This window comes from Parus major, chromosome 12 (genome assembly GCF_001522545.3).
Source record: "Parus major isolate Abel chromosome 12, Parus_major1.1, whole genome shotgun sequence".
Taxonomy (NCBI): Eukaryota; Metazoa; Chordata; class Aves; order Passeriformes; family Paridae; genus Parus; species Parus major.
In genome coordinates, this window is record NC_031781.1 from 8,859,494 (window position 1) to 8,882,346 (window position 22,853).

The window sequence follows — 22,853 nt, forward strand, 5'->3', positions numbered from 1 at the left end:
AAAAAAAAGAGAGAAAAAAAAACAATTGAACTTTTCATCAGCTGCTAATCATGATTTTTTTATTGCTTTGCTTAGCATTTTCTGGGGAATAAAACCTCAGAGGAGCCCAGTCTTTTGTGGAAAATGAAAGGGCATATAAAAAAATGAATGTACATGGATTCTAAATATTTCAGGTTGTATGACTTTGTGTTTGACCTTAGCAGAAGATGAACTAATCCTGCAATATAATAGACTTTCATAGAGATATGGAAAATGGCTGCTTTTTTATCTCAGTTGCCATGGGAACCATCAGAGAGAAGGCCTAGCTGAGATGCAATAGAAGGTTATTAAATGTGTGCTTGTGTATATTGGAAAAATACAGCTTTTTGTCATCTTGTGTCACTCATAGGTCTTTAATGCGTAATGTTTAGGTTATTAATAAACTAACACAGGTCCATTTTTTACAGAGAACAACTGTGAATACAGCCATATAAAATTAGTACAAGTTGAACATTTGCAAAACTCTCAAGCACGGGCAGGGGCTGCTGCTTGCCTGCAACATCCCATGAAAGTTTCTCTTTCCAGGGAAGGACAAGATGAGCTTTGCTGGACAGGCAGAGGGGACCAGGAGATTGTGGGTGTCCTGTCCCCAAACCAGAATCTCGCTGTCTCCCTGGCCTGGGGGTCAGGGCAGTGCTAGTCATATGTGATGTGCTGCAGGACAAAATGTTTCCTTCTCTGCTTCCTGGGCACAAGCTCAGGTACTACCAGAAGAAAGAAGGGTTAGGTGAGCCAAAGGGACCTCTGTCCCTAGCTCTGGGTGGGGGGATCTCCTGTTCTGGAGCTGGGGGCTGCACACCCAGACTGATAGGCATTTACTGTTATATAGATAGGTTTTGGGAGGGGGAAAAAAAATGGGGAGGGGGGGGGAGAAGAGAGAATAAGAAACAAGAAATAAAGAGAGAAGTAGAGAAAGAGAGGAAGAGAGAAAGAAAGGAAGGAAATCTGATACTGCCCTGAGCTGGAAGGGACAGACTTCACACTAACTCTAGGAGAAAATAAGTCCCTTTTTGAAACGTTTATTTTTGTCTCTCAGAATCACTAATTGCTTCCCAAATTTGGGCTGCCTCAGGTGCCCTGTTCTGCCTGTGGCTGGGAGCTGGAGGGATCACCCAGCACCAACAGCGAGGGCTGGAAGTGACAGTGAGCCCAGCCCGTGGAGGACCCAAGGGACTGCCAGGGCTCCATGGCCAGGGTTTGGGGGGAACAAGCTGGGGGGAGTACGGGGAGTTTTTACTAGATTGACTCTGCTGGACCCTGAGACTGCTGAGGGCTGGGACAGGGCTGGGACACAGCTGAGCCTGGCTGGGGACAGAGGTGCTGCCATGCACTTGACTCCTGAAGCAGTGAGTGCCCAGGGAGCCAGGTGAAGGTGGCTGTGGGTGCAGAAGTGAGTGTCAGCTTGAGCAGGTGTCTGGGGTGCCCAGGATGATGTTCACAACTCTTCTCCCTTCCCTGCAAATCCACCAGTACCTCAGCAAAGCAGCCCCAAATTTACAAGCGTGCTGTGTGGCAGCACCCTGCACGGTGAGCTGCTGTCCCACCGTGCTCCCCTGGATCGGGGATGGGCAGGGGACCCTCGTGTCACCACGAAATCCACAGCAAAGAACCGCGTGTGTGAAGAGCCTCGGGGGTGTCCCAGGCCCGGCTGGGGGCAACCCTCGTGCACAGCAGCCCCGCATCCATGCATACTAAGTAAAGCAAGGAATACGTAGATTTTGCCTATCTGCCGATCAAACGCGGAGATCTGCTCTGGTAAATGATGCATTAGATGCGGTGGCTGTATTTGTTGTGTGAGTTTTGAAAGGGTTCCGATAATCTGGAAGCGAGAGATAAGGAACACCATTTATTCAGCAGCACTTTGGAACCAATTTTCAACCCTGTTCAACCCCATTCTCCAGCAGCCTCCAGGAGCCCAGGAGATAAGGATTGGGCTATTCATTATCTTCACAAGGAACAAAGATTAGCTAGCAGAGATGAAAAATTACCCCTGGATAGTAATAATAAGGAAGCGAACCTGGAGAGCTGCTGAGCCTATATTCTCCTTGCTGCTGGTGCTGCTTCTTCTCTTTTAAAATTCTCTCCCTCTTTTTTTGTTGAATTGGAAAGGTTGGGGTGGGTTTTTTGTTTTTTTTTTTCCTTCCTTTTTTTTTTTTTTTTTTTTTTTTTTTTTTTTTTTTTTAATGGGGAAGAAAATTTTCCTTCACTGTCTATCATATTTTTCAATATGCAGAATATGGTTGTTACCGTGAAAGAGAGCAGAGCACGGTCCCCCCTTCCTCCCAGACTTTCAGATGACATCTTTAGCACGAAAGCTTAACAGGAAAGAAAAACATCCTTCTCTTCCAGCAGGCATGAGGGGAAAATGCTGACTCCCTGCCCCTCCGGCCCCCAGTGTCTCTGGTGGCACGTGGAGAAGTGACCCCGGCTGTCCCGGGACAGCGCGGCTGGAGAGCCGGCACAGCGCGGTGAGGCTCGGGCGGGCACTGCTCCGCTCTCATCCCCCTGAGCCCCCGGCTCGCATACCCCCGTCTGACCCCGCTTGGGGAAAAATCTGCAGCCTTCAAACCCCACTTTCCCCGTAGTTTTTCCGCCTGAGCGACAGTTCCTCGTTTTGGAGTCGTTCCGTGCGGGGCGATCCCAGGACGCGGCTGCCGACAGCGTCTCCCTCTTCCTGGGCACAAGGGAAAAAAGAGGGGATATATGTATGTATGTATTTTAATACCACATTCTTTTGTATTTTTCCCCTGCATAAATCTGGTGATGTATCTTCTCTCAGAGGATGAAGGGTAATACAGGAGGAGTAATTAAAACACTTACTTTGGAAATGGGCTGCGTGGGGCTGATAAGAATTATCTGCCGCATATCAAGGACCCTTTTTCCCCTGAACCATATCACAAAGACAGACAGAAAATGCCAGCAGAATAGGATCCCCCCCTTCTCTTTTCCCTGCTCACATTTTTACCTCCATTATGATGATAATTCCTCTCCCGCGAAACTTTTCTCCTTCCCTTCCCCAACCGTATTTCGTTCCCCCACCTCCCGCAGGGCCCCCACCGGTCGGTCCGGCCTTTGTTTCTGTATTAATATGGTTTTCCTGCAGCCTGGGGCGGGGGTCTCGCTTGTCCCCCCCTCTGGAGAATCGCATCGCTCCCCCCGAGCAGCCCCGGCGCCCGTGACCCCGCGCAGGCAGCGGGGGCTTGGCGAGAGAAGCCCCCGGCCCCCCACACACAGCGACAGGAAAACACCCGGCAGGTGAGCACTGAAGCCAGGGCTGGGAAGCGCAAACATTTCCAAAAACATTCGTTCTGGTTGGATTTCTTAGTGCTCTACGAAATAGACGTATTTTACCGTCTCTTTCCTAGCTATAACGACTCGTCACGTAATATCTGCTTGTGCCTCTTCCAGCTTCTCCGCTGCCTCACTTACGTGCAGGTGCATAGCCCGAAAGGCTGAATTTGGAAGGGAAAGGTGTGAGAAGAAACATGAGGTTATACAAAAATCAGGCTGGTCAATCGGAAAAAAAAAAATAAAAAAAATTCCAAGACTCCCAGAACATTTTCTTCACTAGAGAGGGAAAGAAAATTAATACGACTAAGAGTAATTTATAGGAATAATTGATGCTATGAAGCGGCTCCCCCCAGCCCACCTTGCTTGGGATCAGAGGAAGAGGCGAGAGGCTCGGGAGAGGCTGGGGTTGCGGCGCCCGCCGTGTCGGAGCCCGGTTTCCCAGCGCCTGGGATGTGAGTGCGTGTTGTTGGTATAATATCAAGTCATTTAAAATATGAAAGTCAAGTCGCGTAGACTGTGACAGCAACCGTAACAAAAGGTGCAAGCAACAGACAATGTGATGTGCTTGTACAGATATTGTAATGATGCAAATGAAGTGGAGGGGACGAGCTGCCTTATTATGTACATAAATACAGAGTGGCTCGCTGTGCCATCCGTGAATGCGGGAGAGTGAGAGAGAGAAGGGGAGGGAAAGAAGGGAGAGAGGAAAGGAGAGGGAGGGAGGAGGGAGGAAGGGAAGGGGGGAAGGAGGGAAGGGAGGAAAAAAAAAAGGGCTCAGCTCGAAACTGCTGCCAGTTTTCAGCAAGCGCTCTCGGCGGCAGCCCCTCCGCCGGGCTGCGCGCACCCTCCGCCCGCGGCAGAGCCGCCGCTCCCGTCGCGGGGAGGCTCTGGCGGCCGGACCCCTCCCCAGCCCGCCGAGCGGCCCCGCGAGGAGCAGAACTGACGCTTCCCATACACCGAGCGGAGAACTGAAAGAAAAACGAGGACCGGAGGGAGGCAAGGTAAGGCTCTGCGCGGCCCGGGGGCGGCCCTGCAGGCGCCGAGGTGCGGGTCCCGTTGCGGGAGCTCTTCGCTCGGGGCAGTTTCCCCCAGGGACAAATCTGGCAGTGTTTGTAAAGAACGAAAGAATGTCCCCAATCCGGGCGGACCCCCCGGGCTGCCGCCTCCCAGCCGGCCGCGCTGAGACCGGTGCAGCGCCCGTCGGCCCGGGGGCACCGCGGGGCTCCCCCGGCTCTGTCCCCGCACCGCACCCCGCGGGGAGCGGGGCCGCCGGGCCCTGCTTGGATCTGAGGTTGGTTGTTTTGATTTTTTTTTTTCTTTCCCATTGTCACTGGGGTGATTATTTAAATCTCCATCTTGGAAAGTTGCATTTCACCCAGGGCGGCCAGGCAAAGATTTCCCGGAGACAGCGTGTGCAGAGAGCCCTGCGTCCCCTCCCCGCATCTACATCCTATCTCCTCTCTCCCTTTGTTGGCAGATTTGGGCATTTAAAAAAAAAAAAAAAAGATGCGAGGGTTTGTTCTGCCCGAAAGCCGGCAGGGCCCGGCCCCGCTCTCTCTGCACCTGCCTGCCGGGGAGTCCTCCCGTCCCAGTCCCGTGCGGCAGCTTTACGGGGCTTTGCATGATTTAAAATTACCCAGGCACATCGGGGACACGGCCGCTCCTCTTCGCCGACTCTTTCACCCCTTCGCCTTTTTTTTTTTTTTTTTCTTCTGTTTTTGTATGTGCTAAGTTCCCCTCTTTATCCTCCTTTTGCTTTGGGGTGCTCAGGCTGGAAGGCAAGGAAAAAAAAAAATATAAAAAAAGAGAAGCGTCCGGGAGCGAAGCCTGCCTGGATTTGGTGCGATTTCAATAAGAAAAGCGATTTCACTAAGGGGGTGCGAGTTTCGGGTGCGGGGATTGTTCTTCCCCGGCGCACGGAGCATCTTTATTAAAACACAAATAGTTTCTCCTCGGAAGTCTAATAAGCTCCGGCCTGGCTCAGCCCCGCGGCTCGCAGGGACAGGCGGCCGCTGGGCACCGCCGCTGCCGGGCGTGAATCGAGTCCCGTTCTCCGTGCTGGGTCGGTCCATCCCCAGCAAAGTTTTGCCTGAGGAGAAACAAATCAAACCTGAGGGGTCGGCCTCCCTCCTACAACAGCTGCTCCCGATATAACCTTGAAAGAAAAAAATATCCATACATAAAATTAAAGAGAGATCTTGCAAACGAAATCTTTCCTATCAGCTCCTGAAAAAAAAATTTATACCTTTTTCTGGACAAAGCTGCGCGTGTGCAACCTCCCCCTTCCCCACGCACGCAGTTCTCTTCGGGAACTTACACAAAAGGCGGTTTTGTGGGCAGGCTGGGGTCTACTTGAGGCTTTTCCTCCCCTTTATTTTGCAGCCTAGCGAGCCGGGGGGCTGCGGGCACCAGGCAAATTGCGACAAAGCGCAGGTGAAGGCGTGTGCGGGAGCGTGTCGGGAGCGAGACAGGGACCGAGGGTTCCCACGGTGCGGTCCATACCCCGCAGAAATCCTCTGAGGGATGGGGAATAGCGTATTTACAAAAACAAGCAAAAAAAATTAATTTTCCGTGAGTTATTCCCCAGTCGTTTCTCTCGCGCTTTTCTCCTTTTTTATTTTTCTTTTTATTTTTCCTTAATTCATTTTAAGTAAGGGTCTTGTGGTTACGAGATAACGGTGTCACTTTATAACCCTATCAGGAGCCATTAATAGGTGCTAGTAACACAGGACGGGGGAGCCGGGGGAGAAGAAAAGCAAAGCGGAGAAAAGACCAGAGGGCCGAAAACACCGAGAATTTTATTTATTTATTTTATTTTTTTTTAAGGGCAGAAAGCAAGAACTTTCTCTCCCCGAAAAAATCCAAAGAAATAAATATAGCCGAGACGGGTGTGGGTGCTGCTTGCAGGGACCGGCTGTCCGGGGCTCCTACCTGCTGGCAGAGCCGGCCGGTCCCCAGGCTGCGGGACGCCCACAGCAGCCCCTGGCAGCCCCTCCCCACCGGGAGCAGCCGCCTTCCCCAGCACGCCCGGGGCTCGCACATCGCCCGCCGGCACCGGCAGCGCCGCGGCCCCGTGCGGTGCTAAGCGCTGAGCACTTCTCTCCCTCTTCTTTCTTTCCACGGTGTTTCCCTGCCCTCCCTTGCGTCTCACATGCTTGCGTCTGTGGGTTGCACCTCGGAGAGGCAGCGGGGCAGTGCTGCACGGGAGGTCTCGGCTCCCAGGTCTCCGTTCATCGGGGGAGAGGGTGGCCCTCGGGGGCCGCAGGGGGGACCCCAGGAAGGGGTGGCTGGAGGAACGTGCCCTGGGCTCTGCGGGTTCTCCTCAGGTACAAATTTTCCCAGATCCAAACACCCAGGATGAAGGGGGAAAAAGAGAGGAAGAATTCCCTGTCCGGACATGTAAATAAATGGTCCGTGTGCGGCGCCGGCTTATTTGTTTTTTGCCTTCTCATCTGCTCAAGAATAGGTGTCAACTCCATCACATGGCACTACTAACTGTTGCTAAAACATGTTGTCGTCTCCCCCCTCCCTTAACGATATGACATCACTTGTCAATCAAATCAAAATAACCAGTTGTGCTTCTAGATCTGCGAAAGCTCCCTTATTAAAAGAGAAAAATAAATTGCAACAGCAATAAAAAAAAACCAAAACAAAAAGCCAAAGTTAATAAAACGGAGCCCGTAGTGCCCGGGGGAAGAAGGGGTAAAAGAAGGTAAAAGGGGGTTGGCAGGCGCGGGGTGAAGGAGTGGGGCCCGGCCAGACCCTCTCCCGGGAAGCTTTGGCAGAAAATTGAGGGAAGAGCTGCTTAACCAGCCGTGAGCGGCGGGCTGCGGAGCGGAGCTAAGCCGCTCGCCTCCAGCAGCCAGCGCAGTTCGCTGCTGCTCCCGGTGGGTAAATTAATTCAATTAAAAACCTCAGCCGTGCCGCCGGGGCGTTGAGCGGCCGAGACCAGAGCCGGCACTCCGTTCGCCAGAACCAGGCAGCGGGGACGGGACACGTCGAGAGTTAAAAAACCATACAATTAAATAAAATTATAAAATAGAACAAAATAAACCAACGTACTGCGAGCTGGCCGGCTAAGAAGTCTCCCAGCTCAGCCGGTCTCTCAGCAGAAATCTTTCATCCCTGCTGGAGGGGTCATTTATTTTACAAAGGGTTTTAATGGGAGGGGTTGCAGGAGGCGAGAGGTGGGTGCGAGGAGAGGCGCCGGCCGGAGGAGGAGAGCACCCGGCGGCGGGGAGTTGGTAGCCGGACCCCCGGGCCGGAGGTGGGGCGGGCGCCGGGGAAGCCGGTCCCGAGGCGCTGCTGCCGGAGCCGCCGCCCGCTCGCCCCTTTTGTTTTCCTTCGCCTGCCGGGCTTCGGGTAACCCGAGACGGGGGCTTCAGGGAGCCCTGGCCGGGCAGCGCCGGGGTCTGCCTCGCCATAAATCAAGCCGCCTGATTAATCTTTACAATTTGTCTTTTAAAACAAACACGAACGAATTATCAGCTCGTTAACTGCGATTTTATCACCTGCCTAAAACAAACAGCCCACCCCATTCCACACCCCCCCTCCCCGAAACCCAAAAATCGCGTCCCCGTGCTGATGGCAGGAGGGCAGTAATTAAAATATCCAAATTAATTAATAAGCACGTAGCGAGGAGCTGGATTTCCCTGGCGGTCGGGAGCGGGAGGCGGCGGGGCCCGGGTGATCCCGGTGACCGCCTTCCTGCTCCACCGGCCGGGACTCCCCGGGCACGGCTCACCCCGGCCCCGGCGGTGGGTACAGCGAGGCTCCGAGGGAATCTACCTGCAACGGCCCGAGTTTATTTTATAGTCGCCTTTCTTTCAAAACATTAAAAATCCATTTTCGGGTGATACTTGGCTAATTTTGGTGCAAATAGAAAGAAAATCGCTTCGGAGAGAGAAGCCGGATTATTGGAAAGCTCGCTTGGTTTTCTCTCTGCCTTTTAACTTTCCCTTTTTACATTTTTTTTTTTCCTTTGTTTCCCTTTCCTCCCGGGCACCACCGGACTAAGACTCCCAGGCACGCTCCGCAGAGCGGAGGGCATTTGCCCTCCCGAACCCCGGCCCCTCTCCCACCAAGTCCGGCCCAGCGCCTGTCCCCGGCCTGCCCGGGCCAACCAGCCCGTCCCGGGAGAAGCCGGCTCCACCGCCCCTTCCGCACCCGGCAGCCGCCGGAGGAGCTTGCCCGGCCCCACCGCTTGCGACCCCCCCGCAGCGGCAGGAGGGGGCGAGGGGCGCCGCGGTCCCGGCGCCACCGCGCAGCCCCGAGGTCAGGGGGCCGGGAGGAGCGGGACACCGGGGCTTTGGGTGGAGGAGACGTCATGCGGGGTGGGGGGGGAGCGTAATCGCCTCCCCCTGTCCCAACCTTTAGCTCCCCCCAGTGTGGCCCCCTCTCCCCCGCCCCCGGGGACTGCCTTGGGGGTCCCCTGGGGAAGGTTAGAGGGGGACAACGAGTGGTGGTGGGGGGAATAGTCAGAGAGGGAGCCCCATGTCGCTCCAACCAGACGTGCTTCTCAGCGAGCAAAAGGAGTTTTATTATTATTACTGTCATTATTATTATTATTGTTATTGTTATTATTTTTTTTTTAAAGTTCATTTCCTGGCGAATTTGGCAGTGACGGGTGACGTCAGAGTCCCGGCGTCGTAGTGACTGGGGCGGTCGGGCCGGGGGAGGCCGGCTCCAGCTCCCAGCCCCCAGCGCTGCCCGCCGCGGGGGCGGCCCCGGGGGCAGCAGCATCCTCGGGGCCGCCCCGCTCCCCCTGCCCGCAGCCCCCCGGTGGGGCTCGGGGCAAGCCCGCACGGCCCCGACCGCTCCCGCGCCCCCCGCCCCGGCCGCGCCGTCGGGCCGGAGCCGCGGCCGCTGCCCGGCGAGCGGAGGGGCTGCTCCCCGCCGCCCCCACCCCGATCCCCGGGCAGGGAACAGTCCTCGCCCCGCGGCCAGCTAGGAGGGTTGAAGGATTGCGATCAGCGTGTCCCTGTTCTCCCGAAAGCCAGCGACTGAGGAACGGGGCAGGAGCGCCTGGGAAATGGGACCTGCAGCAGCGCCCGGCCGCGCTCCGGGGAGTTATTTGTGCCTTTTCCCATTATTATTATTTTCCGCCCCAAAGGCGGACCGGTTTACCCGCACCTTCGCGGGTGGCGAAGCCAGACCGGCACCCCGGCTGCTGCCGCTGAGCTGCACCACAAACTCCGCAGAAAACGCCTGTTGATTCGGGGTGCACCTCCGCTCCCCGCCCCAAAGCACACGAGTAATTGCAAATATTAAAACTGTGATGTTTGGATTAATTAACAAAAGTAATTAATTATTTTAAGAAAAAAGTGTGAGATTGGAAAAAAGAAAAAGTGTTAGCGATGCCGCAGCCCCGCTGGGAAGTCTGTACCCCGTCCCAGCGCCCTTGTGCCCCGGCCCAGCTCGGCTCCCCGGGCCCAGGGTGGCCAGCCAGCCCCGGCTCGGCTCCGGCCCGAGCACTACGGGCCGGGTTTCGGGCAGGGTCAGTCCCTGCCCTGCAGCCGCCGGGAGCGGCCCCGCTGCCCGGGCTCTGCACGTCCCGTCGGTCTGCGGATCAGCGCGGAGCCTCGCAGTTATTTGTTTTTAATTATTTTTTTCCGATCCAGACAGTTATTTCAAACTAATGTGACCAGGCTGAGGTTTGTCCCGCTCCCGGCTGCGCGCTGCTGTGCCTGATTTAAGGGATTTTAGCATATTTATCTCCCCGGTGCCGATTTCCAGCCCCGGGAATCCCGGCGGCGGCGCTGGAAGTCACGGCTCGGCGGCGGGGCAGCACCCGGCGGAGTCGGCTCCATCGCCGAGCCCTTCCCGCACTCCATCTTCGCTCGGCCCCCCCTCTCCCCACTCCGCATCCCCGCACTCCCCGGCGGGACCCCCTCTCTTTTGCCGTCCCCGCCCCGCAGGGGCGTGCAGCGCCCGGGCGGGGAAAGCCCCCACGGCGCTGCCGGGCGAGATGCTGCGAGCGGGGGAAGGGGGGCGGAGGAGGGGGTCTGCCGGGCTCCCCCCCCCGGGCCGGCTCCGTTTGGGGCCGGGGGTGCGGTTGGGGGCGGTGTGGGGCGGCGGGATTGGCTGGCCCGGCCGCCGGCCCTGCGCGCCCCGGCCCGTCTGCGGCGCCGCGGCCAGCTGGCGCCAGCGCTCATATAGGATGCACGGGGATGGGACCGAGTCGGCCAGAGCAGCGGCTTTGCCATCTGAGTAACACCCTCCATCCGACCTCCTCTGCTCCTCCCGCTCTCGGTCTGCCTTTCCTCCCTCCTCTCCTTCTTGACTTTTTTAATTCCCCCTCCGTTCTCCCCCTCTTTGCTGCACTCGCATCTTCCACGCCGGCATTCATCGCCACCCAGCCTCCCGGGCCGGGTAAGTGTGGGGCGCGGGGGGGTCGCCGCGCCACTGCCAGGGCGCACTCGCTGCTTTCTCTAAACACCCTTCTCTCCACTCTTCTTCTCTACCCCCTCCCTATTTCTCCCCCTCCTTTTCCTTTTGTGTTGGAGTTCTTGCTAGAACTACGCTATATTAGTTCTGCCGTTCTTCCTTTTTCACCCCGCTTTTGAAGCCAGCTGGAAAAACTCCTATTGACGTTTCTAGCGAGGGGGGGAGCAAAGCTTTTTCCTTTTTTTTTTTTTTTTTTTTTGTCTTTTTTTTTTTTTTTCCCCCTTTTTTTTCTTTTTTTTTTTTTTTTTTTTTTTTTTTTTTTTTTTTTTTCCCTCCTTTTTTCCTTTTTGTTTTTAGTTAAAAGTTTGAAATAGATCTCTGTTTACTTTGTGGGGCAATGAGCAGGGAGAGAGCAAGGCAAGGAGTTTTGGGGACAGGATATTTTTGGAAGGGAGGAGGGGCTCTGCTTCCCCCTCCCCATCCATGTACCTCTGGGGAAAGAAGCCGGCCGGGAGCCGGCCCGGCGAGCAGCGCACCCAGGGCTGCCGACCTGCTAAACCCTCCCGTCTCTCCCTACAGGTGCTGCCCTGGCGCTTCCCCGGACCTGCCTCTGCTACCCGCCTGGTGACAGAGGGACACGCTGACTTCAGGGGTCCTCTCCCACGTCTCAGAGGGCGCGCTCCAGTCACTCGGCGGTTTTCTTTCTAAGAAAAGCCACCTCAAATCTCTTGAAACCCACCAGGCATCGTCAAAAGCGACCCTCCGAGTAGCACTCCCCGCCCCCACCGAGCGCCGCTCGCTCCTGGCCTGGGGGTGGGTGAGAGGGGAGGCCCAAGGCCATGGAGGTGGCCACTGATCAGCCTCGCTGGATGGCCCACCACGCCGTGCTCAATGGGCAGCACCCCGACAGCCACCACCCCGGGCTGGCTCACAACTACATGGAACCAGCGCAGCTCCTACCTCCGGATGAAGTCGACGTCTTCTTCAACCACCTGGACTCCCAGGGCAACCCTTACTACGCCAATTCCGCCCATGCCCGGGCCAGGGTGTCCTACAGCCAGGCACACGGTAAATCAGCACCCCGGGCCCTTCCCCGCCGTCTCGGCAGCGCTCCGGGCCCCTCCGTACGAGCCGCGGGTGTCCTGAGCGGGGGTGAGAAGTTTCACTCGGGGCCGCTTCGGTGTGTCGGAGCCGGGGAAAAGGAGATCGAAAACAGGACAGACAGCCAGACACGGGTGGGTTTTAACCCTAGGGATAACCAAGGAGTAGCAGAGGGGAGGGAAAGAAAGGGGGGAGGTGAGAGAGGAAGGGGAAACAGTGTGCGCACGGGCTAAAACTTCTCAGACACGGCTACTTCCCGGATGCAAAGTACAAACCGATTCAAACTCTGGCGATGGATTTTATTTGGGGGTGTTTTTAGGAGCCGAAGAGAGGGTGTTACGACAGGTCAGAAAGTTAGAGCAGAAAGGGGTTTGCTGCATTTTCCCAGGAATGGGGTGGGAGGAAAGGGATTGCCTGAGTCCCCCTCCTGTTCCTTTAGCTTCTGCTGGCCGGGCTAGCTGGTATCTCCCTCAGATGGGACAGGGCGAAGGGGCTGCTGCACCAGCCTGGCTGCACTTCCCCGGGTTGCGAAGTCTCCCCCGTGGCCGCCTGTCCTCCGGCTGCCCGCAGACCGAGGAGCTGCCCAACCACGGGGACTTGGAGTCTTCCCCGAGCCGCTCCGGGCCGAGCCGCCCCACGCTGACCCCAAACCCTCTTGTGTTTCTACAGCCCGCCTGACCGGGAGTCAAATGTGCCGGCCTCATCTTATCCACAGCCCCGGGATCCCTTGGCTGGACAGCAGCAAGGCGGCACTGTCTGCCCATCACCACAACCCCTGGACCGTCAGCCCTTTCACCAAGACACCCCTGCACCCCTCGGCGGCCGGAGCGCCTGGGGCCATCTCGGTGTACCCGGGCAGCAGCACCTCCAGCACCGCCTCCGTGTCTTCGCTCACCCCGGCCTCGCATTCCGGCTCCCACCTCTTCGGCTTCCCCCCGACCCCTCCTAAGGAAGTGTCCCCAGACCCCAACTCCACCAGCGCCGCCTCCCCTTCTTCCTCCGCCGGGGCTCGGCAGGAGGACAAAGACAGCATCAAGTACCAAGTGTCGCTGTCGGAGGGGATGAAGATGGAGAGCGCCAGCCCGCTCAGAAGTAGCCTCACCAGCATGGGGGCTCAGCCCTCTACCCACCACCCCATCCCCACATACCCCTCCTACGTGCCGGCAGCCCACGACTACAGCAGCAGCCTCTTCCACCCTGGCAGCTTTCTGGGGGGCCCCGCGTCCAGCTTCACCCCCAAGCCGCGGAGCAAGGCCAGGTCCTGTTCGGGTAAGTGTCGCACCCCGTGCCTGCCCGCCGTGTCCCGGCTGCAGGGGCCGCGCTCCCGGCGCTTCGTGCGGGTGGCTGCGCCGGCTCTTGGGGTGAGGGTGCGGGCTGCTGCTGCGAGGCTGGCTGCTTGTGTTGGCCCTCTTCGGGACAGAGGGACAGGTGACTGCTTGGTTCTGCTTTTCTGTGTGTTTAAAAGCAGGAGATGGAGCTTGGACTGGGCTCCTGTGGGTGCCAGTGCGCCCAGGCACTGGCCACAGGGCGCTCGAAGGGGCCGCGGGGCAAGGGACTGGGCAGTGTGAGCCTGCAGACAGCGTTGTACAAAGCGGGATTTATATAGAGAAAGAAACCCGAACCCTTTTAGTCGGAGAAAAGCAGGCCTGAGGCTCCCGAGGGGCTCAGTCTCGACCCTGCTCCCTCAAGGCAGGCAAACCCCCATGGATGGCACATGGGGACTTCCCAGCGATAGGTATTGCTCCCTCCATTATTTCCACGGCTCTCCATTAACACCACCCAAGGCCCCAGTGGAAGATGAAAGCGAAACTTCCCTGGCCTGTCTCCCCTCAGATCGCAAAGGGCCTTTTTCCCTTTGCATTTTACAAGAGCAGGAGTTCAAATATAGTTTACATACCGGTGCAAAAGACTAAAATGTCCAGTCACTGCTAACTTACTCAGCCTAACTTTAACTAGAAGATACTCCCCTCACCTTTTTTTATTTTATCCTGAATCAGACATATCTCTGCTTCCAAATGACTGCCTGCAGACTTTTCCCATGTTCACAACCCTTCCTTGCATTTCTTCTAAAAGTGCAGTCCTAAATTCGTAAATCAGGCAATGAACAAAGTTTTGACCCCACTTTGAAATCGCAGTAGTTATACAGCTCGACACAAATTATGACAATTTATGTAATTCTACTGACTTTCTTGGTTTAACATTTTCACCAATGGAACGAAATTAAGTGCAATATATTGGGACTGAATTTAGACAGCCCTTTGAAAAGAAAAGGCCCTATAGGCATTTGCATATGTATTCCATTGAACATATTTGCTTATGAATACACTACATGTTTTTATTTAAGTAGACAATAATTTAGAAATGTGATCTCTTATGAGTTTTGCAACAAAAATACCAGCTATTTTACAAGCTCATCAGTACTGTTTCAAATGATTCCTCAGAGAGGAAAAATACATTCTTTCTCTGCTGTAATTTCCAGGCACTTGCTACTATGCGTATGTATTTTTGGGTAGTGCATAGAAGAGAAACTACAGGCAATGAGTAGCCCAAACCGCCTGAATTTGGAAACTGGTTCAAGATCCAGGTCTCTAAAGACAGGGATCCTGAGTAACTGTTTTAAAAATATTTTGTCCCGTAGCTGCCGATGATTTTTAGATGGGGGAAGGAAGGACCTTTTCTCTTTTGTTTTACAGTTGCTTCTTTTTTTTTTTTTTTTTTTTTCCCCTTCTCTGTAAGGGAGCTCCCAGTGCAAGGAACTGGGGAAAGTTCGTGACCACTCAGTGTTTTTGTAGGAAAACTAAGAGTCACGACAAGACGACTCCTGCAGCTTCCTGCCCTAGGAGGGACAAAAGCTACAAATGCAGTGCCGCAGAGCTCCCCTCATTTCTCACTCTAGACTGTGTTGTTTAAAAGCTACTCACTCCCTAGATTAAAGCAGACACAAGCCCTGCTGAACTCAACATGGTCTGCTTCAGTTATTAGCAAAAAGAATTTCCTTTCCAGTTAAATACTCTAGGATTTGCATAAACGGTATTATGAGAGATTTCTATATTAAGCAGACCTGCCCTCAAACCATCCAAGTCAAATGAACTTTTAGCAGGAAGCTTTCTGATGCAGAAGGATATCTAGGAGTTACATGCTGTGTTTTATTTAATGCAGCCATTCTACAATGTTTACCACATTGTACTAAAACTAATAATGAAGGTAAACTGCTTCCTACCAAATCCAAACTGGATTGTTAAAAAAATCACAGAAACAGAAAGGCACTCAAGCCTATTTTTTTTAATAGTGAAACTGAACTTTCTCAAAGATCAGCATTAACAGCGTTTTTATGCCTTTAGAACAAAAATCATAACTGAGACTCTGGTATCCTGTACCCATTCTCAGTCTGCTTGGCTCTACTTTATTCTCCTGTAGAACTTGCAACAAAAAAGAAAGTGCAGAATTTGAGGTCTTTTTTACTTAGATTTTTTTCTAGAAAACCTCTTCCTCTGACTCTCTTTAAAGTGTTGTGTGTTTGCAAGTGTGTGTGTGTGTTTGTGTGCACGTGTACGGGTGTTTTTGTGGCAGGGGAACACAGGATTTCACCACCAGAGTGCAATAGATACGGGAGGGGAGTGAAGTGAAGACTGAGGGAGTTCTCCTTGCTGAAACGATCACTTCCATCTGACACAATGAGAGTGTCACTCTTTCTCACCTTGCAAAGAACGCTGCCTATTCCTGATCATGACATAAAATACTCACTGGAGCCTGGGAATTCTTGAAACACTGAGCTCCTTGCTGCCTGTACTGTAGATGTCACTGCTGTCTGGTTGTGCTTAATTAACAGAATTAACACACTCTTTTGACTACTCAAAAATGCCTAAAGGATAATGCAAAAAGATTTTGTGAATTTGTTTTTAAAGAAAGAAATCTGTTTTCTTCATGTTTTCGTTTAGAGGGCAGAGAGTGTGTGAACTGTGGAGCCACTGCTACCCCTCTCTGGAGAAGAGACGGCACCGGGCATTACCTGTGCAACGCCTGCGGGCTCTACCACAAAATGAACGGTCAAAACCGACCTCTCATTAAACCCAAGCGAAGGCTGGTAGGTGTCTTCATTTCTCCTGGGTTTGGGGATAAATAAGGCAACGGGACCACACACAGGCACGAGTCAATCGTGCCTCGTCTCTGCTCAGCCCCTGGGAGGAGCCGAGCTGTACTGTACACGGGGGTCAGTCACCCCCGGCGAGGTCACTGCCGAGCCTCAGGGCACATCTCCCCCTCCGCCCCTCCGCCCCCGAGCCTCCTGCCGCTCACAATGCATGCGGGATATCGTGTGTCCTTCTCCCCGTTTTTCCTCAGATGACAGCTTTTAATTTAATTCCTCATTTACTTGGCCTCTTGGGACGGTTTGGGCACACACTGGGAGCGAAAGGGTTACGAGCATGAATGTCCTCCACCATGTACTAAAAAAAAAGTTCCAGCTCCAGAAAAGCAAAACAAATCAGATGAGTCAAAGCTACTGCTCCCTACTTAAAAATTATTTGTATAAAAGCCATGAAGTAATTTTCACTCTTATATTCTCTGGCAATATTAATATTGGTTCCCTCCCCAGACAATCCCCTGCTGTTAAAAAAATCCTATTATTTTTCCATGGAGTCACCTATACTTCGTATTTTCATTTGACTGATTAAAAAAAAAAAAAGTCCTTTCTAAGCTCCTGGTAGTTGTTTCCTATCCGGATATCTGTACGTTAAAGATAATGAAACTTTGTGTATCTGTTTCCTGACTCTAAAAGCTTTAGAGAGTTTCTATAGGCAAGCCTTGCCAGTCATGCTTGCTGTTTTGAAATTTCTAATACACTCTACTCCGCAAATAATGCGTAAAATGCTAAGAATAATAAATATATTTTTTGGAGCTTTGTGATTTATGGTGCCTTAGTCTCATAGCTGATCGTGGGCAAATATCAATGAGGTTTAGAGAGCAGAAAATTAGCATTACCGTTCTAACACTGGGATGGGATATAGAAGATTTCTCTCCCGAGTTAGAATTTCAGCTATGCAAGCTTCTTAATGACTTGTCTTCTAAAGGGACTGACATATAGAAAAATGTTAAGACAACAGTGTAACATTATCAGTCTCTCAAGCTCAAGTGCTTTCCAGACTGAATGGGACAGGCCACAGAGTTAAGCAGCATAGTTGAGTATCAGTAAGCCATCTCAAATATGCAAACATAGGTCTCCACCTTCCAGTGTGTTGGGAGACTGTTATACTTAGCTCACTGTGCAGGGTTTGGGGGGCACTAGAGCGGTTTTCTTTTCAAGTTTAGCTGTTTAAATGTTTTGTTTTGGTTTAATTGATTTACAGCTTTGTTTATTGCCCCTTTTTCCACTGTAGTTTGCTTGTTTGTGGGGGAGAGGAGGTGGCCATCTTTGGGAATTTGTTAATCTGCCATGCAATAGCAAAGTGATCGTATTAATAATGTCAGCGTTTGGACGTCTGGCATTAATTGTGTTTGGGTTGCATGAGTGCATTTACAGTAGGGGGTACCCCCTCTTTCTGCCTTTGGCCTGTTCTCACAGGCGAGTAAGGCACAGAAATATACGAGTCTCTGAGGGCCTGATTCTTGCCTAAAGCTGCTGAACCGTCCATCAGCTTTGGGAAAGTTACAGAGGGCCATGGCATAAATCAGGAGCAAGTGAGAACAGAACCCTGTGCTCCTCTTTGGTGAGCGGGCCGAGCTGTGCTTCCAGCGGCGCCTGCTCCCCACTGGGGCTGGCGGGCAGGGAAGCACACGGAGTTCTCTGGGAATCCCACTGCCCTGGGACTGGCTCTGTGCTCACAGAGATGCCCTGTGCATTACTGTGAGCTTTGCTGCTGCTTTATCCCATGGCTCTCCATGGATAATTGCAGAAATATCCAGGGAGCGAAGCCCCCAGGGAACGACCATGCTTGATATGCTTTAGGAAGTAAACTCCAATTTAAGAAAATACTGAGTCCTCAGCATTAATTCAGTAGCACAAAATGGACTCGGTATTTTGACCACTTCTAGAGGCAGGGCTGAAGGTTTCTAATACAAAATAATATCCCAAAATACGGGGTGCAGTTAATCTGTCCATAACACTTTATACGTCACTGTCCATGCACAAAAGACGCTTTATTGTGGGGTCTGTTAGACAAGGGCCCGTCCAGGAATCACAGGCGCCTGCTGTTCTACTTTTCCTGTTCTTGTTTTGGGAGGTGGGTGAATGTTTGGGCATTTTTCTTTCCCCTCACCTTGGTTTCAGCAGAACAATAGTTCTAGGAAAGGGTGGTGGATTTTTGGTGGTTTTGTTTAATTTTAAGACAGTTGTTTGAGGGCTTGTCAGCCCAGGAACTAAGTAGGGACAGAGGCGGCAGACGGGGTCAGCGGAATCATTGCTGCAAGGCATGAAATTTGGTTTGCTAAATATTTAAAGAAAGTTGGAGCCGGTTTTGTTTTCTCCCTTTCACTTGTAAATGCAAACTGAATTTTCAGTGATGGCTCTGATAAATACTGCACCCAGCTAAGTAATGTGGTTCATTTTCTTTTGTGTCCACCTTTCAAGGGCTGGAGCAGGGGTAAAAATCACATTCTTAAAGATTCACTGTTTTCAAACCCAGTCCCAACACTGGCACAGACTAAACTGGTCATTAAAGAAAAATAAAAAGGCAAATGCATTTTCATGATGCATTCTAAAATCCTGCAAAGGGAAAATTTAAAAAAGTCAATATTATTTTTCCCCTGTCTAAAATCTATGCCTGTGGAATCGGAGATTCATTGTTTCTCTCCTTACTTCCCTTGCGCACAGAGTGCTATGGGGCTTGAAAGTTTGCATAGGAGAAGATTTAAATTTAAACAAAAACATAACGTCCATAAAACTTGAAACTGACAGCAGCTTTCCTCCAGCCCTGATGCTTTCTGAAATCTTAGTAACAAATTCTCCCAAACTAATCTTGAGCCCAGTTTGACCTCTCTCATGATCTCCCTCCACCTGGTGATGCATTTTAATTTTCTTTTTCTTTTGGTTAGTCAGCGGCCAGGAGAGCAGGGACTTGTTGTGCCAACTGTCAGACAACCACCACGACCTTATGGCGACGTAATGCAAACGGGGACCCAGTTTGTAATGCCTGCGGACTCTACTATAAATTGCACAATGTGAGTATTTACTCATCTCATGTGTCGCTGCTTGCCTAGTGCGGATTGATGTCTTAACTGCATGGTGTACACTAGGCTTTTATTGGTTTCAGGGGGTTGGTTGTTGTTTTATTCCTTCCCCCGTCTCTAAGGTTCCCCTGGGAAGTGACAGCCGTTCTTTGTCAGCATAGTGATGCTAAGTTCGGTGACATTACAATGTATTAGCTTGGCTTCTAACGCTTGGGCAAACCAGGCAAAACAGAGCTGCCACACTTGGTTTTAACTAAGTGGGTTTTGTGTTCAGTTTCCCTCCAGAAACAGAGGCCATTTGGAATGGGGTCTGTATAAAAATTAATCCTGATGGGCTATCTTCATTTTGGCTTGTAAAAAAAATTATTGTATCTAAGGCTTTGTTGTATTATTTTATTTTTTTTTTAAAAGAAATTAATCCTAAGCAGAAACACTTGATACGTTGGAACGTTATTTACACTGTAGGTAACAGAGGTTACTGGTACAAGATTGCTCATGTCTCAGGACTGCATTTGGGTCAGCGTGTGCCTCCTAGTTTGATCTTCTATTAGGAAATTAATGAGGACTGAGGGTAAGCCTACGGGAAAGAGAGTCATCAGCTGCCAAATTCAGTTCAATTTATTTTTCATGTCTAGGGGTTTTTTGTGTGTGTGGTTTTATTAAACAAATCAATATAAACAAGTTCTGCAGAGAGAAACACCATTTTTTTTTTTGTCCAGAAAAAGGTCTCCATCCAGGAAAAACACATGGGGGCTGTCCAAATATTTTCATTTTTGCACAATAAGGTCATTTTGTCTGCATGAGCCTGATTTTCTCATTTCTTGCAGGTGAACAGGCCTCTGACCATGAAAAAGGAAGGAATTCAGACCAGGAATAGGAAAATGTCCAACAAATCAAAGAAAAGCAAGAAAGGCTCTGAGTGTTTTGAGGAACTGTCCAAGTGCATGCAGGAGAAGTCGTCTCCCTTCAGCGCTGCTGCCCTTGCCAGTCACATGGCACCCATGGGGCATTTGCCCCCTTTCAGCCACTCTGGACACATCCTACCAACACCTACCCCCATCCACCCATCTTCCAGCATCTCATTTGGACACCCACACCCATCCAGCATGGTTACAGCCATGGGATAAAACCTGATGACCAAGAGACCCATCCAGATATTAAGAACATGGGACTTTGCCTAAGATAACACCAAGTAAGACAATGTTCTGCCAAGAGGAGAATGTAGGGATGGCAAAAGGAGACCTTTGCTCCCATGTGGTTTAACTCTTAATGCTGGACTAAAACCTTGCAAATGATGGGTCTTCTGCAGAAATGTGTAGTGGTGCCTGTAATGCACTTTGCCCCCTCAGGTATAAGAAAAAAGAACTCACTTGTTCGATACTTAATGGTCCAGCAGGAAGAAAAAGATGGCAGAAGCTGAAGGAGAAGGCTTGGAACTGGCTTTCCTTTCTCTCTTTGATATTACTGTGAATATTGTAAAGAGATATAAGCAGCCTCCCAGGATGGAATTGGCTCACTGGAGCCAGACATGCTGGATTTCTATTGCGGACTTTGGGATAGGGAAAAAAAGAAGAAAAAAAACCAAAAAAAAAGAAAAGGGGAAAAAAAAAAAGCGTCTTTATTAAACCGTAATTTTAAAAATCAGACAGAAAGTCATATTTATTTTGTTTTCCACAAAAAGCCTCAACCCCTCTGATTGCATGTTTTTGTGCTGTCATTTGCAATGGCTACCCTAAAAGAAAAGCTGCCTTCAAAACAAGGAGAGGGGAATTGTACTCAACAGCCCTCTTGGATTAGCTCCATCTATCCTCCATACCAAAGTTACTAGGAAGGGGGAAAAGATTCCAAAGGTGAGGAACAAAGCAAAAATGTAGCTGTAATACGGGATTTTAATAAGCCCAAGATGGTGATTATTTTGACACAACCTTCATTCTTCTCCCTAGCATGAAAGATTTATTTGAAAAAAAAGCCCCTCTCCCAACTACCCTATTGTTCCTCAAACCAGACAACCTAGGTCAGACAAACTGTAGGGAAAAAACTCTGAGGAAGGCAATCCTGCACTAGCAAGGGGTGATAGCTGCAACACAATTTTGGTAAATTCCTGTGTAAGTTCTAGCACAGCCAAAACTATAATGGGGCACAAAAACCATCCTGCTTACAGACTTTAGAGGTTGAAGCATTTTGTTCTGTTGTGTTGGCAGCTGTCGCTTAAAAATGCAGATTAGCTGCTTGGGTAAACTTTGGGCAGTGTGGCCACCACATCCACATGCAGCCAGCGCCTGCTGTCTCAGGCATCCAGGCCCCGGTGGACTTCACAGGGAGGAAGGGCAGAAATGAGGCTGAGATCACTGGAGAGGGGAAAAAGAGAGACAATCAGTTTGAGCTTCACACATCCGTCAAATCCCAGACACAGAGACAGCTGAGGGAAAGCATCGTTCTAAGGGGAACGTCTGTTTTCCGTAGTGGGTTTTATATGAAAAAAAAAGAAAAGAACAAAAAAATCAATTTAAATCTCCCATTATCAAAGCATATTGTACGTAAATGACCGAAAACAAAGCTATTGCCAATGTGAAGTGTATTCTATTGATTGTTATGATCTGATGCCTCTCGTGAACACAAGCTCCAGTATAACATACGGTGTACATATTTAGGTATACTTCTGATGAAAATGCCCCAATGAACAGAGGGGTTTGATAATGTAAACAACGTAAGCTTAACTCTGTGACAAGCTTTTTATTTTATTTTTTTAAATTTTAACTATTTTGTTGTTGGGATTTTCCTTTTTTTTTTTTTTTTTTTTTTTTTGGATCAAGCCAAATTGTATCTTTACTGCAAAAGTCCTGCTTTAAAAAAAAAAACAACAGAATGAAATAAAAAAAAAATGGGTGTATGTAAATTTTTTTAAAAACCTGTAATTCTAGTATTTTATAATTAAGAACCAAGCAGCCATGAAAATCCTGCTTTCCTCCTTTTTCTTTGGTCTGCGTAGGCATATAGGTGCACTTTGTAAAGAAGTGGAAAGAAATGGGAAACCAAATTGGTTGGGAGAAATCATAAGAATTTTTAATCTACTGAGGTAAAAAATTAGGTCCTTTTTACTTTTTACCTTTTACAATGGTACAGTTGTATATTATTTGTACCCAACTCAAATTTCTGTAGGATTTGGGCAGAGGGGAAGGGATGTGGGTTAAAGACAGGGATTACTGATACAGTTGACAAAGTGCAATATATTGTCAGTCACTGCAGCATAGACAACGGCAGTTGAGATTTAAATTATTTTGTACTTGTATCAGCATAAAAAAATTCTTCAGTATTTTCTGTTTTTATTTTAATTTTTATTTTGCTTATTTTTGGATTAGTGAACTAAATTATTGTTAATTATGTACAACATGTTTATATATTGTCTGTAAAAAGTGTATGCTTTCCTCATATTCCTTCAAGGTGAATATTGCTAAGAATAATAAATACCTTTTTTGTGAAACTACCTGTGCCCTGCTTCATGTCATAAAAGCTGCTTTTAGTAGGGAGAGAGGAAAAATTATTGTCATTGTTGCCAGTAGAATTATTAGCTTATACCTTATGCAGAGCAGTCTATTGATATTTTGAAAACCTAACAGGGTAGGACAAAAAAAGGTAGTTAAAGAATGATTTAGTATTAAAAGCACAGGTACAAAAGCTCATTCTCCAGCGTTGTTTTGGGGTGATGAGGTCATGCAGTTAAGTGTGACAAAGTTTCTAAGCTAGTTTAAATTTTGAGACAGCAGACACATTGTAGATGATGAACTGTGGTTTCTCTTGATTTTTTTTTTGGTGTGTGTTGATTCTTTTATTAAAGTGCTTGGAGAAATACTTTTACATTAAAAACACATTTT

At 50.3% G+C, this 22,853-nt stretch overlaps 1 protein-coding gene and 1 long non-coding RNA gene across 6 annotated transcripts; one reads left to right on the forward strand and one right to left on the reverse strand.

Annotated features, from left to right (window-relative positions):
• Positions 1–2,168: 2,168 nt before the first annotated feature.
• LOC107210360 lies at positions 2,169–13,042 on the reverse strand. 2 transcript variants are annotated; one of them, XR_004499211.1, is made up of 5 exons: positions 12,966–13,042; positions 11,677–11,964; positions 4,967–5,485; positions 3,391–3,491; positions 2,169–2,713 (listed from the first exon to the last, which is right to left on the reverse strand). It is a non-coding gene; the product is annotated as an uncharacterized LOC107210360 (long non-coding RNA). The 2 variants fall into 2 exon arrangements; XR_001523916.2 differs by lacking the exon at positions 4,967–5,485.
• GATA2 (GATA binding protein 2) lies at positions 4,133–22,465 on the forward strand. 4 transcript variants are annotated; one of them, XM_015641102.3, is made up of 6 exons: positions 4,133–4,331; positions 11,296–11,784; positions 12,487–13,086; positions 15,756–15,901; positions 18,847–18,972; positions 19,809–22,465. In XM_015641102.3, the coding sequence occupies exons 2-6, from the start codon at positions 11,556–11,558 to the stop codon at positions 20,106–20,108; spliced, it is 1,401 nt and encodes a 466-aa protein (XP_015496588.1). In that variant the 5' UTR covers positions 4,133–4,331; positions 11,296–11,555; the 3' UTR covers positions 20,109–22,465. The 4 variants fall into 4 exon arrangements, with proteins under 4 accessions (XP_015496588.1, XP_015496586.1, XP_033373380.1 ...); XM_015641100.3 differs by lacking the exon at positions 4,133–4,331 and adding an exon at positions 10,430–10,701; XM_033517489.1 differs by lacking the exon at positions 4,133–4,331 and having other exon boundaries at positions 11,083–11,784.
• The last annotated feature ends 388 nt before the right edge of the window (positions 22,466–22,853 follow it).